The sequence below is a fragment of the Rhincodon typus genome, chromosome 19, assembly GCF_021869965.1.
Source record: "Rhincodon typus isolate 14 chromosome 19, sRhiTyp1.1, whole genome shotgun sequence".
Taxonomy (NCBI): domain Eukaryota; kingdom Metazoa; phylum Chordata; class Chondrichthyes; order Orectolobiformes; family Rhincodontidae; genus Rhincodon; species Rhincodon typus.
In genome coordinates this window covers 32,160,021-32,175,311 of record NC_063350.1, presented here as the reverse complement: position 1 = coordinate 32,175,311, position 15,291 = coordinate 32,160,021, and the positions used below count along the sequence as shown (strand labels likewise).

Genomic DNA, 15,291 nt, shown 5'->3' with positions numbered 1-15,291 from the left:
CAATATAAGTATTTTAATATCTAGTGCAAATACAAAGTACTAGAGAAACTCAGCATGTCTGGCAACATCAGTGGAGAGAGAAAGAGTTAACGTTTCAAATCTACATGAATCTTCTTTGCATCTGATGTTTCTTGTTGTTTATTGGATGACCACATGTTGGAAAGTACAATCCAACAACCTCTTGACCTGCTGTTGCTGTGTGTTGTGGCCAATTTGCTCATACCAAGTCTCATTCACTCATTGTCTGTGTATGCATCACAGAAACATTTTAAAATCAGTGACTTTTCTAACCATTAGATCATCGCCAGGTTTCATATGTTTTCACCTGATGTCATTCTAATTTAATTTCAGCTAACCCAGCAAAACTTTAGATTAACATCTCCATTCCCTAACTCTTGCCTTCTCCCATTCTGCACTATGTCTAGATCTCTCTTTTCCAATTCTGGCATTTGAACATCTCTGACATTTTTGTTCAACTATTGTCACTGTACCTCCTTCTACCCTGGGGCCCTAACCTCTGAAAAACTGTATTCAAACCTCTGCCTCCCTCTTTATTTCCTTTTTAAGATCCTACTTAAGTCCAATGTTTTTGACTAAGCTGTTAATCATCTGCTTTTATTTTTGCCTTGACAGTGGAAGAAGTGCTTACACTCCTTGTAGAACTGTAGCACATTTTACTAGGGTAAAGGTGCAACACACATATGAATGTCGAATGCACCAAACATCAACCCCAGAAACCTCATTTTCTGAACATGAACAAAATCATACTGCCCCTGGCACTGAAGATCCATTATGGCCAACATATTGCACCCATGCATATATCATTAGCATGCCCCATTTTTAAAAATGATTCTGTCTAATCTAAAAGTTTAGTCTTTGCTTCAATTTCCACCAACAGCTATTGGCAGAGTCAGTAGGGGTTGGGAAACCAGCTCAATGTTCCCCCACAATTAGTTTGCAATTGATCACATAGCCTTGACAAGTCATACAGCACAGAAACAGACTCTTCAGCCCAACTTGTCCATGCTGACCATGTTTCCTGTCTGAGGTGATGATTAATGGATGAAAGATAGCTGCTTGATGATATCTGGAAACTATGACCAGAGAGTAGCTGTACTGTAGAAAATTAGTGTAGTAGAAGATAAAAAGGAGGGGGTAGTTACAGAGTGTTGTGAATTCTGGACAGAAGGAAGAGATCTTTAAATGACATTGATTTTGTTCATACATATCTATTTTGTTAAAACAATGCTTGTGAAAGTCTCATTAGCTTTGCAATTGTATTACAATTTCAACAATTTGTAACAGTATTGAGGTACATTTTTGTTTATTCAAAAATTGTAGGATGTGCATATCTGGAGGATATGTAAGGGGTTACATCATAAAATAGCTTTGAAAAATTTTAAAATGATTGTAGTTAACCTAGAATAAGTCGTCTGATATCACTGAGAATTTGGTACATCTTGTTGGTCTTCTACTCCCCCTTCCCATTTTGAAAGAAATTGTAAACTTGACCAGACATTGTATAGTTATAATGTGGTTTGATCTTCTAAATATTAATATGTGCCAGCTGGCTAAAAATACATTTGTTATTTAGAATAGCATGTTATCAGTCTGGGGTAGCCACATTTAGTGATGTGCAGGGCAACTTTTATCTCTGAGGGCATATATGTCCCTCCATAAAATCCACCCCACTGTGAGAACAAATCATTTACATACACATACTCACAGAGCCATGGTTAGCCTTAGTCGGCATTGCCTCATAAGATTGAGCGTGACTGAGGTACTGAACCTCGCCTACAGAGTTATGAAGACAGTTACCAAAACACTTTTCACTCTGCGTTATTGCACCCTTAGCATTAGCAATCTTCAGACCCCTAGCTCTCAGACACCGCTGCCATTGTACCTCCCGCTCATACACAACTACTCCATTTGCCATCACTCACTTCCTCCCTGATTCTAGTTCAAACTGAAGATAGAAAGTCAACAAGACAAATGACAATTCATCCTTTCTTTGCCCATTGGCAGCAGTGCACCACAGAATTTGCGAATTGTCAGAGGGGCCCTTTAAATGAGTCTGTCTCTGAGTGGTGGCATTTATGCAAACTGCAATTAGGTTGAACAGCATTTAGCATTAATAGAATTGGTGAATTGGGGACTCCAGCTGGAACACTGCTTGCCCACAGCCACAATAACTTGTTGGGGATGATTCACACGAAACTGGCTAATGTGGGTCGACCGTAACATTAAAGCTCCACAATAAAACATACAACATTTTTAAACAGTGATTTTTATGTAACATTTTGCTCCTCGGCTCATTTCCTTTACCAAATTAGTCTGCACAAGAAGATACATTTGGCTTTATTTTATGTGGAAAGGAACTGATAATTGGGTAGAACATTAATATATGATCTTACTGCTAATTAAGTATTTTATCTTGAGTGAAGAATACAAAATAAGGCAGCAGTGTTGCTGCAAGACATAAATTATCAGTTGACCATTTGCAAGACTCTAAAAGGTTTGCGTGAAGCTAATAAATGCTGTTGCCTAGAAGTTACCAAAATATGGTGACCATTCATTTATTTAACCTGTCATCACAAAAAAAGTAAAACAATAATATTCATATTGCCATACATTGTATATTATAAATCATTTACAATTCAGTATCTGACTGGAAATGAAGTATGTTTGCAAGGTGAATATCATCAGTAGTACAGTACATTCAGTACTGAAATTTTCAGTATTTAGTCATATATGACATTGATCACTAAATCATTTATTAAGATCTAGATCAAGTCCTGATGTCATAGTCAGACAATTAGATGTGAATACAATCCTGAATTATTTGTGAATGGCTCTTTATTTGCACTGGAAACTTGGTGGGAAACTGGCATTGCAGGTATGTTGTTTGCTGTTTCATAGCTACTGACCTGCATTCAGGAACTGAGAATGGACAATGGCTTCAAAATACAAACATAAAAAAAAGTGCTATTTTATTATTTTGTGGTTTCTTTTTGATATTTACAAGAAGAAAGTCCTTCAATCAGTGACCACAAGCCAGACTACGGATGTATAAATTCTGTTATGAATGCAGATGCAATTTCCAAAAAGGTAAATTCTGGTCTGATAGTCCAATAAAACAATCACTGTTATAAATGAGCAGTTTTCACTATTTTCTTATTCATTTTACTGATCGTCAACTGCAGAGTTTGTGAATATGTATTTTACATCACATATTAATGGTAGATTGATTGAAATGTGTAATGCTGTTATTCTGGGTTATTTAAAGCTAAGAACTACATTAAAATGGTTTTGTATTCTATTACTTTTGTAACATTATGGATGATTTTGGCAAATGCAATTGACAACCAGAGAATTTGCCAAACCTATTGTAAATTCTAATGGCTCCACAAAGCAAAATATAAGCATGCTCATGTTTGGCTATGTTACTCTATGATGTTTTGCCCTGTATGCACTGCATTTAGAGTTTACAGCAAGTTTGAAAATGCATTTCTGAAATGTAAAATGTTATGCACATGTAATATTCTTTCCTCAGGCATGTGTCTTTACTATTCAATCCATCACTTATTTTGTGTTTTCTAAAAAAGACACATGCTTCTTTCAGGGCAAAACAAAATACTACAAATTCATGGCAAATCCATTAATTAGCTAACTGGTTTTAAAACTATCATTTTTTTTGTACACAATTCTTCATCTTATGGAAAGAGAAACTGGAACTAATAATCAGTCTATTCACACTATTACCAGTAAATTGAAACACTGGCACATTACATTTTGATTTCTTTAAAAGAAATTTACCATCAAATAGAGAATGTATTATTTAAGAAATGTTCAAGATATCATTTTGATGGCGTATGTTTTAAGGCTGCTGTATTGTCAGGAAGGCTAGATTCCTGATGTAAACATTGAAGATGAGGTCCTTCCTCCTACATCAGGTAGTGACATCTATATTAAAGTCAAATTTGGAAGATACAGTGGCTTGTTTAGGAAAGCAACTTGTTTGAAATCTTCAGTAGAGGCAAACTTAGATTAAAGTATTAAAACTGCTTAAATTGTTCACTTTTTTAAAAACCTGTACAGAATTCTGTAAAAGGCAAGAGCTGTACTTTGACCAATATTTATTATTTCAGTTTCTGACTAGGAAAGGAAACTGCAACAAAATTTGGGTGATTTTACATTGCAAAAATTGATCAGTGTTGAGAATGCACTGTTCTGATCAGGACCATCCAATGTCAAAAGCTCTTCCTTTTTTAAAACCATCTCAATGGAGTGTTTGGGGAAACAGGAATTGACATCTCTACAATACCTAATGGCAATCCACTTAGGGATGACTTTGTAGTTTCCGTGATGTAACTAGTTGTGGTGTAACTAAGTAAAAAATTGTGGTTTCTGTGATGTAACTAAATAAAAATTTCATTCAGTTTATTAGAATGTGAACGTGAGAACTTATGTCCACAACTGCTATGCTACAAAGGGAACATGTTAAAATACTGATGAGATTATTTGATATTTACAATTTTATGCCATGAACCACTCTGTTTTCTCATTGAGAAATTTCAAGCATGTGCCATTTTCCTTCTAAGAGAAAGCTCAGCTGTGTTCATTGTGGAACATTTTCATAGGGATGATAACATTTCAGATTGCACAAAGAAATATCAGGCAAAAGTGGAGTAGATTATGGTTCTTATCCAGGGACCCTATTAAGGACACTAACATAAAATATGAACAAAAGCTGAAAACGTTCTCTAATCCTGGTTTCATTGCTGCCTTCTGAATTTTCACATTCAACAGTTGATCAGATGGGCCAATGGGTGGAGGACTGGCAGAAGGAGTTTAATTTAGATAAATGTGAGGTGTTGCATTTTGGTAAGGCAGATCAGGGCAGGACTTGTACAGTTAACTGGGGAGTGTTGCCAAACAAAGAGACCTACGGATGTAAGTGCACAGTTCCCTGGCGCAGGTAGACAAGCTGGTGAAGAGGACATTGGCACGATTGCTTTCATTGGTCAGTGCATTGAATATAGGAGTTGGGATGTCATGTTGCAGCTGTACTGGACATTGTTGAGGCCACTTATAGAACACTGCATTCAATTCTGGTCTCCCTGCTATAGGAAAGATGTTGTTACACTTCAAGAGGGTTCGGAAAAGGTTTACAAGGATGGCGCTAAGATTGGAGGATTTGAACCAAAGGGATAGGCTGAATAGGCTGGGGCTTTTTTCCCTGGAGAGTTGGAGACTGAGGGGTGACCTTATTGAGGTTTACAAAATCATGAAGAGCATGGATAGGGTGAATAGCCAAGGTGTTTCTTTTTCCCCAGCGTAGGGGAGTCCAAAATTAGAAGGCATAGGTGTATGGTGAGAGGGGAAAGATTTAAAAGGGATCTGATGGGAAACTTTTTCACGCAGAGGGTAGTACATGTATGGAATGAGCTGTCAGAGGAAGTGGTGGAGGTGGGTACAATTAAAAGGCATCTGTTTGGATATATGAATAGGAAGGGTTTAGAGGGATATGGGCCAAATGCTGGCAAATGGGACTAGATCAGTTTAGGATATCTGGTCAGCATGGAAGAATTGGACTGAAGGCTCTGTTTCGGTGCTGTAAAACTCTATGACTCTATACAGTTTCTGTACACAAATCTGGGCATGCACATGGTTTGAATTATGATACAGATTATGGAAATGTATGTTATCATCAATAAGCATTGTGTAGGTTTCTTAGGGCTTGTATCAAATCCACTAGCATGCTGGCATGTAATTTTGCATAGGGATCATTTTTGTATGCACTTAAAGCACTAGAATGGACATGGAATTTATAGATGGTTTTTTTTTGTGTTCAACAGATATGTTTTAAAATATATTGAGCTAATTAGACTTTGATGTTAATGACAGACCTTACTAAAAGTAGTCACCTCATTACATACAATTTGTCAAGTGGGCTGGGATTGGCCACTACAAATCCATTTTCTTCTACTTTTTAGCTTAAAATAAAATGGCTAAGAAGGGATGTTTGATTTAAGTTCCCCCAGGTGACAGATTAATTAAATGCATTGTTTTATTAGTGAAGAATGGACTCTAAAAAAATCTATCAAATTTATGATCTCTACTGACAGCTGATTCTGTTTTGGGCAGTGGGCAGATATCATGCTGGCCTCTGCATCCCTGGAGTATTCAATAAGTTTCCACTCCAAATAGTTTAGTGTGTGGATGTCAAGTGAATCTGAGCTCATATTTGGCTGTGGTGGATTGTGCCAATATCCTGGCAGTACTTGCTAATTAGCTTGCAAATCATGAATAGTCATTTCAGTTAGGCAATGAGGGAATAATGATGCATGTGGAACAATGTCTCAGCATGAAGTTGCTGCCTTTGGAAAGAGGGGAGCAAAGTAGATAAAATATAGGCGAAGGCCAGAAAAGAGAAAAAAAAATGTCTGAATAAACAGCACGTTATGGTAACGAGAAGTGAGTAATGAAAAATAAGCTATTGCATGTAAATCACGATACAGTTAACTCATGAATTCAGCTGGGATGTAGGGTAGAACTGCTAGCTGTACATATACCCCACTGAAAAGAAAAGCTGGAAAATTCACATGATGATTATTGCTCTTCAGTCACTGAATGCAGACTCAGAAAGGCCCAAGAGCAGATTGTGTAGCTTCCGCTGAACTAGAGAATGATCCTAAAGAAACCCTGAACAGGGAGTATTGACATGTTTTCAAACTAAAATTCCATTTGAATGTCAAGTAAGTGCACTTCTTTTTTTTAACTGAATTATGAATGTTAACTTCAGCCTTTGCAAGTATGAAATACATTCATAATTTGTTCAAAAGTAATAAATGTATATTTGGAAAAATATCCATTAACACCTCTCAAAGCAGAGTTAAAACTTAAAATAAGCAGAAAGAAAATATGGTTGGAACGACGTGAGTTGTATAAATCTGATCATAAAACAACTTGAGCAGACTGACTTGGTAGAAGTCAGTGATACGTCTCATGAAAATTGGCTTTAGTCCAACTCCCCAGAGCCTGTTTATTTCTAAATATTATCAACAGGGCAGAGTTTTGCTGGATTGTTAGCTTTTAAAATGTAATATACAATGCAATTTCCTAACTGTCAGTTGATTCACTTCTAACTTTGCTATCTGGTGGTACTTACGCTGCCTGATAAAGTCAGGCCTGCAATCTGCATGGGAAATCTAAACCTATGCATTTTTAAAAAAAGAAACAGCAGTTAAAGAATATGTGCTGTATAACATACCATTCTATGGCATGGAATGTAAACAGTACTACAGAATTCACCTACTGAAATTAGTCACTTTTTTTAAACATTCCATAATATCACACATTACACGGACCGCAGAATTACATTTACTCCTTTACATATACTTTTTCTTGAGATACCAGTAAGCAAAATATCCCATTCCACCTAGGGTTCCCATTAAAAATGAGGCGCCAAAGAAAGAAGGTGGTTTTCTTTTCACAAGGCGGAATGCGTTAGGCAAAACAGCTGACAGCAATGTGGTATGTATGTCTCCTAAAACCTTTCGAAATGCAGTACGTTTCTGCACTCTTTCAAAATATGCTTTTAAATTGGGTCGATCTGCATTTCCCCAGTACTTTTTAGCGAGCCCCAAGAATTTTAGGCGGTGTAACGTTGCTCCAAGGGAGATATCCGCTAAGGTAAAAACTGATCCACAAAGCCACGATTCACACTTCTGTCCTGGAAAACAAAGGATGCAAAGTCTTGCCTGAGATGTGGCACTGAAATTTTTCAATATTCCAGTCTTGTAAAATGCTTATCATTTTAAGAAACAATATAGAAGTTACTAAGTTGTATTTCACAGTCCGCAATGCTCTTTGATGTCTTTTAAGTAAGCTGCCAACAAACATGAGGCAATTTCTGAGGTGTGGATTTCCCCTTTCCCAATATCAGGGTGCATCTGGTACCAGGTCAGCGGATTTCCAGGTGTCCAGCAACAGTGATGTCATCAAACAGGTAGGCAGCATTCTTACAGGCAACAAAGTAAGAAATAAAATTCTTCGAATTCTGGCACTTTTAATTTTACTGATAGTGAAATTAATAGTTGGGATTAATATAGAAGCAAAATCATCATAAACTATTCTTTTAAAATGAAACAGATTTTTTTTATAACAATGGAAAAACTTGTTACTTAATAAATTGAAGTTCTTGCTGAGTCAATGAAGGTCTTTACAAGTAATTATGAACATAGCATGCCAGTAAAAACATGGTTTCACCTTATTTAACAAGATAAAACATTCTGAAGGGTCTTACAGCCAGTCTAGTGGTGTAATAGTAAACATTCTTGTGAGTTCAATTATTTTGAATTTGTTTTCTTCTGGGTGGGCCTCAACAGTCCTGATGATGAAGTGCTAGGAAGGGATTACTTATATGTTCTTTGTGTGCTGTTTATCAAATGTTGTAAAGTAAGCCATCTGACTTAGATCAAATGTAATGTGGAGGTGACCTCCACCTTTTGTGGATTCTTTCCTAACTCTAAAGAAAATGAACAGCAAAATTAGTTTCATTCTCAGTGATTGTTGTGCATTATCCTTTCCTGTCCTTGTTAATCTCACTGCAGCCTTCAATATAATTAATCCTATATCCTGTTCCAGTACCAGTTTTCCATTATGCAGCTTGCTGAGCCTGCCTTTGGTTGGTTCAACTCATATATCCATTTATAGGTGATGCATCTTTGGCAGTGGCCTCTTTTATCTAGTTCTGTATCTGTGCTCTCGGGTCCAGGAGGATCCAGCCCTGCCTTCTCCACTTATGCATATTATACCTTGGTGTTGTTGCCTGCAGATATGGTGTCAATTTTCACATGGTAACTCGATCTACTGCTGTATAACCACATTCAGCTCTCTGTTACCTCAAACCTCTTAGGCTGCTCGTTCAACATTCTGTCAGTGTAATTTTTACCAGCTAAACTTTCAGAACTTAAAACTCATTGTTTCCGGACTGAACACAACTTCTGACCATAAATTCTACACTTTTCCCAGTGGCTCAACTTGAACCAGATCATTCATAAACTTGATTACCCCTAATCTAAGGGCCTGACTAACTCTAACCTGAGTTGGCTCCCATTTCAAAAAGGCCCCTGAAGTTTGTTTTTTGGATGATTAGACTTTTTTGAATTCTCTGCATTTTTGTAATTTCTTCTGGTCAAAACATCAGCTCTTCTCACCCAAACCCCAAACACTGTCCCACTGGATTTAGCATCTTGCACATTCCATTCACTCCTCTCTATTATTGATCTTAGTCCAATCTATCTGAAACCCCCTCCCTGAACTCCCTTCCTAAATCATGTTGCTTCACCGTCTCCCATTTTTCTATAGATAAAGGGAATTATAGTTTGCTGATGTGCATTTGCTGTAAGGCAGTCGATTGTCACTGTGGAGAGTACATCTGCTGATGTCTATAGCTCACCTGCAGTTATTTTGTCTCGTACGTAAAGTGATGCAACCAAGTTACTCTTGGTGACGGACACTGAAGTCCTCCACCAGTTTACATTGTGAGCCCTTGCCACCCCTGATGCTATATCCAGGTTGTGTTCGACACTCCCTCCACCACCAACGATCAGTAGCAGCACTTAATGCTCCTTAGACAGCACCTTCCAAACCCATGACCACTACCATCTAGAAGGACAAGGGTTTAAAATACATGGGATCAGCAGCACCTACAAATTCCCCTCCAAGTCACTCACCACCCTGACTTGGAAATATGTCACCATTCCTTCAGTGTCACTGGGTCAAAATCCTGGAACTCCCTCCCTAATGACCTTGTGGGTATACCTACAACAAATTGATTGCAGCAGATCAAGAAGGCAGCTCACCATCACCTTCTCAAGGGCAACTAAAAATGGGCAATAAATGTTGGCTCAGCCAGTAATGCCTGCATCCCATGAATGAATAAAAATAGGAGGCTGTCTTGGTCTTATGAGGGGACGAGACACTTTCAGACTACATCCTTGGTCTGACAGTGCTCATAGAGATGGAACATAAATTACTGGTCTCCCTTTTAGATGAGAAAGATTTGACAAGCATACTTCTATGGTGACAGATATTCTGATTCTGTCTTACAAAATTTATCTATGTAATGAAATATGGGTAGAGGTAGCTACAAACATCCACAGGTGTGCTCTCCAGAGTGACAGTACACAGCCTTACTATAAATGATGAATCTGTATTTGAAAATTTGCTTGAGTTATACAATTTTGCCACAGTGGCCAATAAGCAAGAACACTTTCAATCAAATATCTTCGGAAGAAAAGGTTATCTGAGAATGTGTTAGTCACTCACCAATTTTGTGATGAAGACTGGTCAGACAAAAAAGGTCTAGTAGCTTTGCCTGAAGACATATTTAACATATTGACAGCATTTCGCTACTGCAGACAACTTACTGGTGTTTAATGAAAGATTAGTTGTTCTAGCTTTACTGACAGACTATATCCTGGACAGGATATGCCAGGGTATTTGAGAATAATTAAGTGCGGAGCCAGGGTGTAGGTATTGATGTCGCAGTCAGAGATCTCAAAGGAGTTTGCAGAGCTCATAGCTGACTGTGAAACTTGTGTTTCACAAGACTGAGCAACATGAGTTGCCGGTACCCGCTACTTTCTCCAACAGATTGTGGGAACTGATGCAAGTAGACCTACTTATGTTTGATGGACAATCTTACTTCATTGCTGTCAACCAATCTTTATGATGGATAGAGTTACATACCACAAACACAGATGCAGCTATTAGGGTCTTGCATGAAATATTGGCTACATGTGGGATTTCTGAGGTAGTTGTGTCAAATAATGGACTACTGTATGGTTTACTAATGAGTCTTTTAGCCAATTTGCAATGAGTTCTGGATTTGAACGTGTAACAAGTTTGTCAGCATACCCACAGTGGAATGGGAAGCCAAGCATCTGGTCTAGACAGTCATTCTCCTTTTGAAGCAAAATGCTGACTTTTATACAGCATTATTAAATTAGCACTTCACCCCACTTCAATATGGCTCATCATCATTATCAGAGTTGCTGGTGCACAGAAAATGGAAGTACAGCTTTGATCGGCTGAATGGACTACTTCTGCTCCTAATTCACATGTTTGTACCTTGTGTACACATGTTTTGTGTGAGTGTCAAGTGGGTGTTTGTTGCAATTACATGTACAGTGTCATGAAAGTAAATGTTATTCCTTTCTATTTATTCAAATTTACGAGAAAGCCTGTTTGTCCCTCTTCTTAAAAGTCATAGGACTGAAAGGGTAAAAGTACTCCTCGAAAATACATCTCAGTAAAGAGGTGCGAAAAGGAGAAAATTATCTCGTTAAGTCTTCCTTACTACTGCACTACTGTGTATGTTGATTGGATGGGTGGAGTTGAAACAGCAGCAAAAAATGTCTTTTACCAGTCAGATTTCAGTGAAGCACCCGATGTTTGCAACTTTATAGCAACTTTCCATTTATGATGTTTTTTAGACATTGGGTGGCAGAAGCACATATGACGGACCCACTGCTAATATCATCTTTTAATAACTCCATACCTGCTAGTTCATGCTTTCGCTGTTCAAGCTCTGCTTCCACTTGATCTAAAACTTTCCCTAACTCACTAAGAATTTTCTTCAGATTGTTCACATCATCATGGTCAAGTATCTTAGCCTGGGAAGAATAGAGAAAAGTATGTTACTGTGCTTCAATCTTATTTGGTAATAACAGAACAGTGCTCAATATGGCCAGTGGTGCGAACATACAGTGTAGCATTGGCCTTCTACTGATAGGCTTATCGAATTGGGAAAAGCACCAATCTGCTCATCCTACAAACAAGAAGTCCTGCTTGCTGGCCACAAGTTTTCTGTGGTAGTTTTAATATTAGAGATTGCTGATGGTAAAGTTAGTTATTTTCTATTATTATGAACAGATTGGAGTTTCAGTGAAATGTTTGAGTTTATTTTGCAAATTTTAATGTCAAAAGTTTTAAAGACAGAAATTTCATTTGGCACTACTTACTGTGGACACTGCAACTACAATACAACACAAATAGCATGACATTATCTCTGCTTGGTGACTTTAGTAAATTAAAATAAAAACTCAGTTACTGTAAAGTAACCTATAAATTCTGTAATGCACAAAAGGGACGTGTCTTTTAATTAACAACCAGGCAAGTTCATATACTAAGTAATTTTTTTTCAAGTTGATATTAAAATAAATTGAAACTTATTTCTGAAAGCAACATTTTTAAACCGCCTGCACATATATGGAGAATGTAATATTTCAATTAAACAATGAACATTTGTTAGGCATGCCATGCAGCACAATGCAGATTCCTAAGTATATTAAACAAACAATGGAAAATTCCTGGGTAATGACAAAATGAGACCAGATCATAAACATCTGCAATCTGAGCAGACTACATTTCAAAATATTTCAAACAAAGTGTACAGTTTTTGCTTTTTTTCTGTTCCTATGGTATATGATGTTAGCAGGGCTGCATTTACTGCTATTCCCAATTGTCCAGAACCGGTGGTGGTGGTAAGCCTTCACCTTTAAACTTTTGGAGTCCTTGTGATTATTGTGCTTCTACGATAGATTTATATTCCACAATATTGATCAGGCAACAATTGTTATCTGTTTGTCATGAGAATAAAATGTACAGGACACCTCAAAGGTGATGGCGTTAATTGCGGTATTCCTGCCTGCAATCTCATTCATAGAGATTGTAATGAGGAGAGATGCAATGAAAACAACCTTGATGAGTTACTGCAAATAAACCTATCCAACAACTAGAGTATGCCGGTAACTGAGGAGGTGATTGACTGGGTGCTAATCTGCAAAATGTTCAGTTTGTTGAGTGCTTTGTAGATGATCTCATCTTGGCAACTGACGAGTATTACATTACATTCTTGACTCGAATCTTGCAGGGAGTGGACAGGATTTGAGGGTTTGGGGGCTAAACCAATTAGTGTAGTGTTCCTAGCATCTTGTAGCCATGGGTTTAATAAAGCTAACTTAGTTATATTTTTCCTTTATTATAATAGTGATCACAATTGATCAATTGGGCCAATGGACTGTGGAGTGGCAGATGGACTTTAATTTGGATGGATGTGAGGTGTTGCACTTTGGTGAGGCAGGACTAGTACAGTTGATGGTGGGGCCCTGGGTAATGTTGTAGAGAGGCCTGGGGGTTCAGGTGCATAATTCTTTGAGATTTGCGTTGCGTGTGGGCAGGGTGATTAGGAGGACATTTGGAGTGCTTGCCTTCATTGCTCAGACCTTTGAGTGTGGGAGTTGAGATGTTGTGTCAGGGTTATGCGGGGCATTGATGGGGCCTCTTCCGGAGTGCTATTCTGGTTGCCCTGCTATAGGAAGGATGTTGTTGGATTGGAGGGGTTCAGAGGCAATTTGCCAGGATGATGCCGTGAGTAGAGAGTATAAGTTGTGGAGATAGGCTGGATAGGCTGGGACTTTGTTCACTGGAGTGTGGGACATTGAGGGGTGGCCTAGTGGAGGTTTGTAGGATCATGAGGGGCATGTATAGGGTGAATAGCAAGGGTGTTTTCCCTAGGTTGGAGGTTCAAAACTAGAGGGCATATTTATAAGGTGAGAGGAGAAAGTTTTAAAAAGGACATGAGGGACAACCTTCTTACACAGAAAGTGGTTTATGTGTGGAATGAACTGCCACAGGAAGTGGTGGATGCAGATACAGTTACAATGTTTAAAGGACATTTGGATAAGTTCATGAATAGGAAAGGTCTGGAGGGATATGGGCCAAACACAGACAAATAAGACTAGTTTAGTTTGGGAACATTGTTGGCATGGACTGGTTGGACTGTAGGGTCTGTATGACTCTATGACGCTAAGATTTTCATAGTAGGAGGCTTGATGATAGTGCCATTGCTCTTGCTACATTAAAAGAGTTATGCAAAATGCAAGATGTTACTACTGTTGCTGTATGGTAATGGTTGCGTCTTCTATCATTCATGATGGTGATAATCTGGCATTTATGTATTGTGAAGTACCTGCTGCTTTCAGCCCAAGTCAACGTATTGCCCAGTGTCTGCTGTGAGTTGACATTACCTGCTTCATTATGGGAGGAGATGTTAGTGGATCTGAAAATGGAGGTAATGTGTATGAAATGAGGGAAGTTATGCTGAGCCTGTATCAAATTTTGCTTAGGTCACAACTAGAGTATTGCTGTGAAAAGGAACTTGTTGCTGAAACTTTTTGCCTTTCCTTTCAGGACAAATGCATGAATGCTAAATTGAAAATAATCACACCAATTTATACTACAGGAGAAATGGTGCAACAAGTTGGTCATCTAATTCATTTGGACAGAAAGACAAGACAGGGAATCCTTAATTTTTTACTAGAATAAAGTTTGTCTTCACATAATTTATAGCTCAAATAATCCAATACTCCATTTCAGGTCTAACGGCAACTTGTCTGCAAGAATGCTTAGCCTGAAGTCAAAATTGACAGCTTCATTTTAGAATCAAGTTGAAAGTAAACTGTATTTATATTACCATTAGTTTTTTTTGTTTGGAAAGATATGGCTCTGTGAGTTGAGGTTGTTCTTGGTCAAGCTTCATGAGTTCTGCAGCAGTGTTTACTAAATGTCCTGTCAGAAGAAAAGTTAAAGATACATGATTTCATATCTACTATGCCTTGTACAATATGAAAAAAAAATGATACCCAGAAGCATCAAAAATTATGCCCACTGGTACAGCTTTTGGTCTAGAAAAACATATTTCTAAGTACAATTTGATTAGGAAGATTCCACTAAGGTTGGAGATCCGAGCTGTACATGGGACACTATAACAACCAAACTTAAGTATTTGAATTGGTGTCATTTCCTTTCATATCAAGTTGTGTACTGTTAAGCAAAATATTCTAGCAATAATTCCAAAACTAAACTTGGTTACAGTAGAGATCACTCAAGTTGAATTTATCTGACAATACAATGTTCAAATGAAATGTCTATTATTCTTTGGGAACTGAATTTGCAATTACTATTGGACACACATCCATATCACAAATAGTAATATGAATGATTAATATCAACTTATGCTATATTTAATCTGAGCAGAATCATATATGATGCAAAATGAGGTACTATTTCAATTTGTTAAACATATGTTGCTTTCACATTACCTACTCTCAATTCATCAGATCATTGTGCTTAATGAAAAGCATTATACATAGCCGAAAGCTCCCATGTCCTCTGATTATGATCAATTCACTTAAGTAGTTGTCAAAAGAATCCAATATG

At 37.7% G+C, this 15,291-nt stretch overlaps 1 protein-coding gene across 1 annotated transcript in view; it reads right to left on the bottom strand.

Annotated features, from left to right (window-relative positions):
• Nucleotides 1-7,380: 7,380 nt before the first annotated feature.
• Nucleotides 7,381-15,291, bottom strand: part of gdap1l1 (ganglioside induced differentiation associated protein 1-like 1) — a 44,842-nt gene continuing 36,931 nt past the window's right edge. Inside the window, exons 4-6 of the mRNA XM_020527455.2 lie at nucleotides 14,546-14,640; nucleotides 11,570-11,684; nucleotides 7,381-7,735 (exon numbers count right to left, since the gene is read on the bottom strand). Coding sequence (XP_020383044.1) covers nucleotides 7,392-7,735; nucleotides 11,570-11,684; nucleotides 14,546-14,640 — 554 coding nt within the window. The 3' untranslated portion in view covers nucleotides 7,381-7,391. The remainder of the gene's footprint in view (nucleotides 7,736-11,569; nucleotides 11,685-14,545; nucleotides 14,641-15,291) is intronic.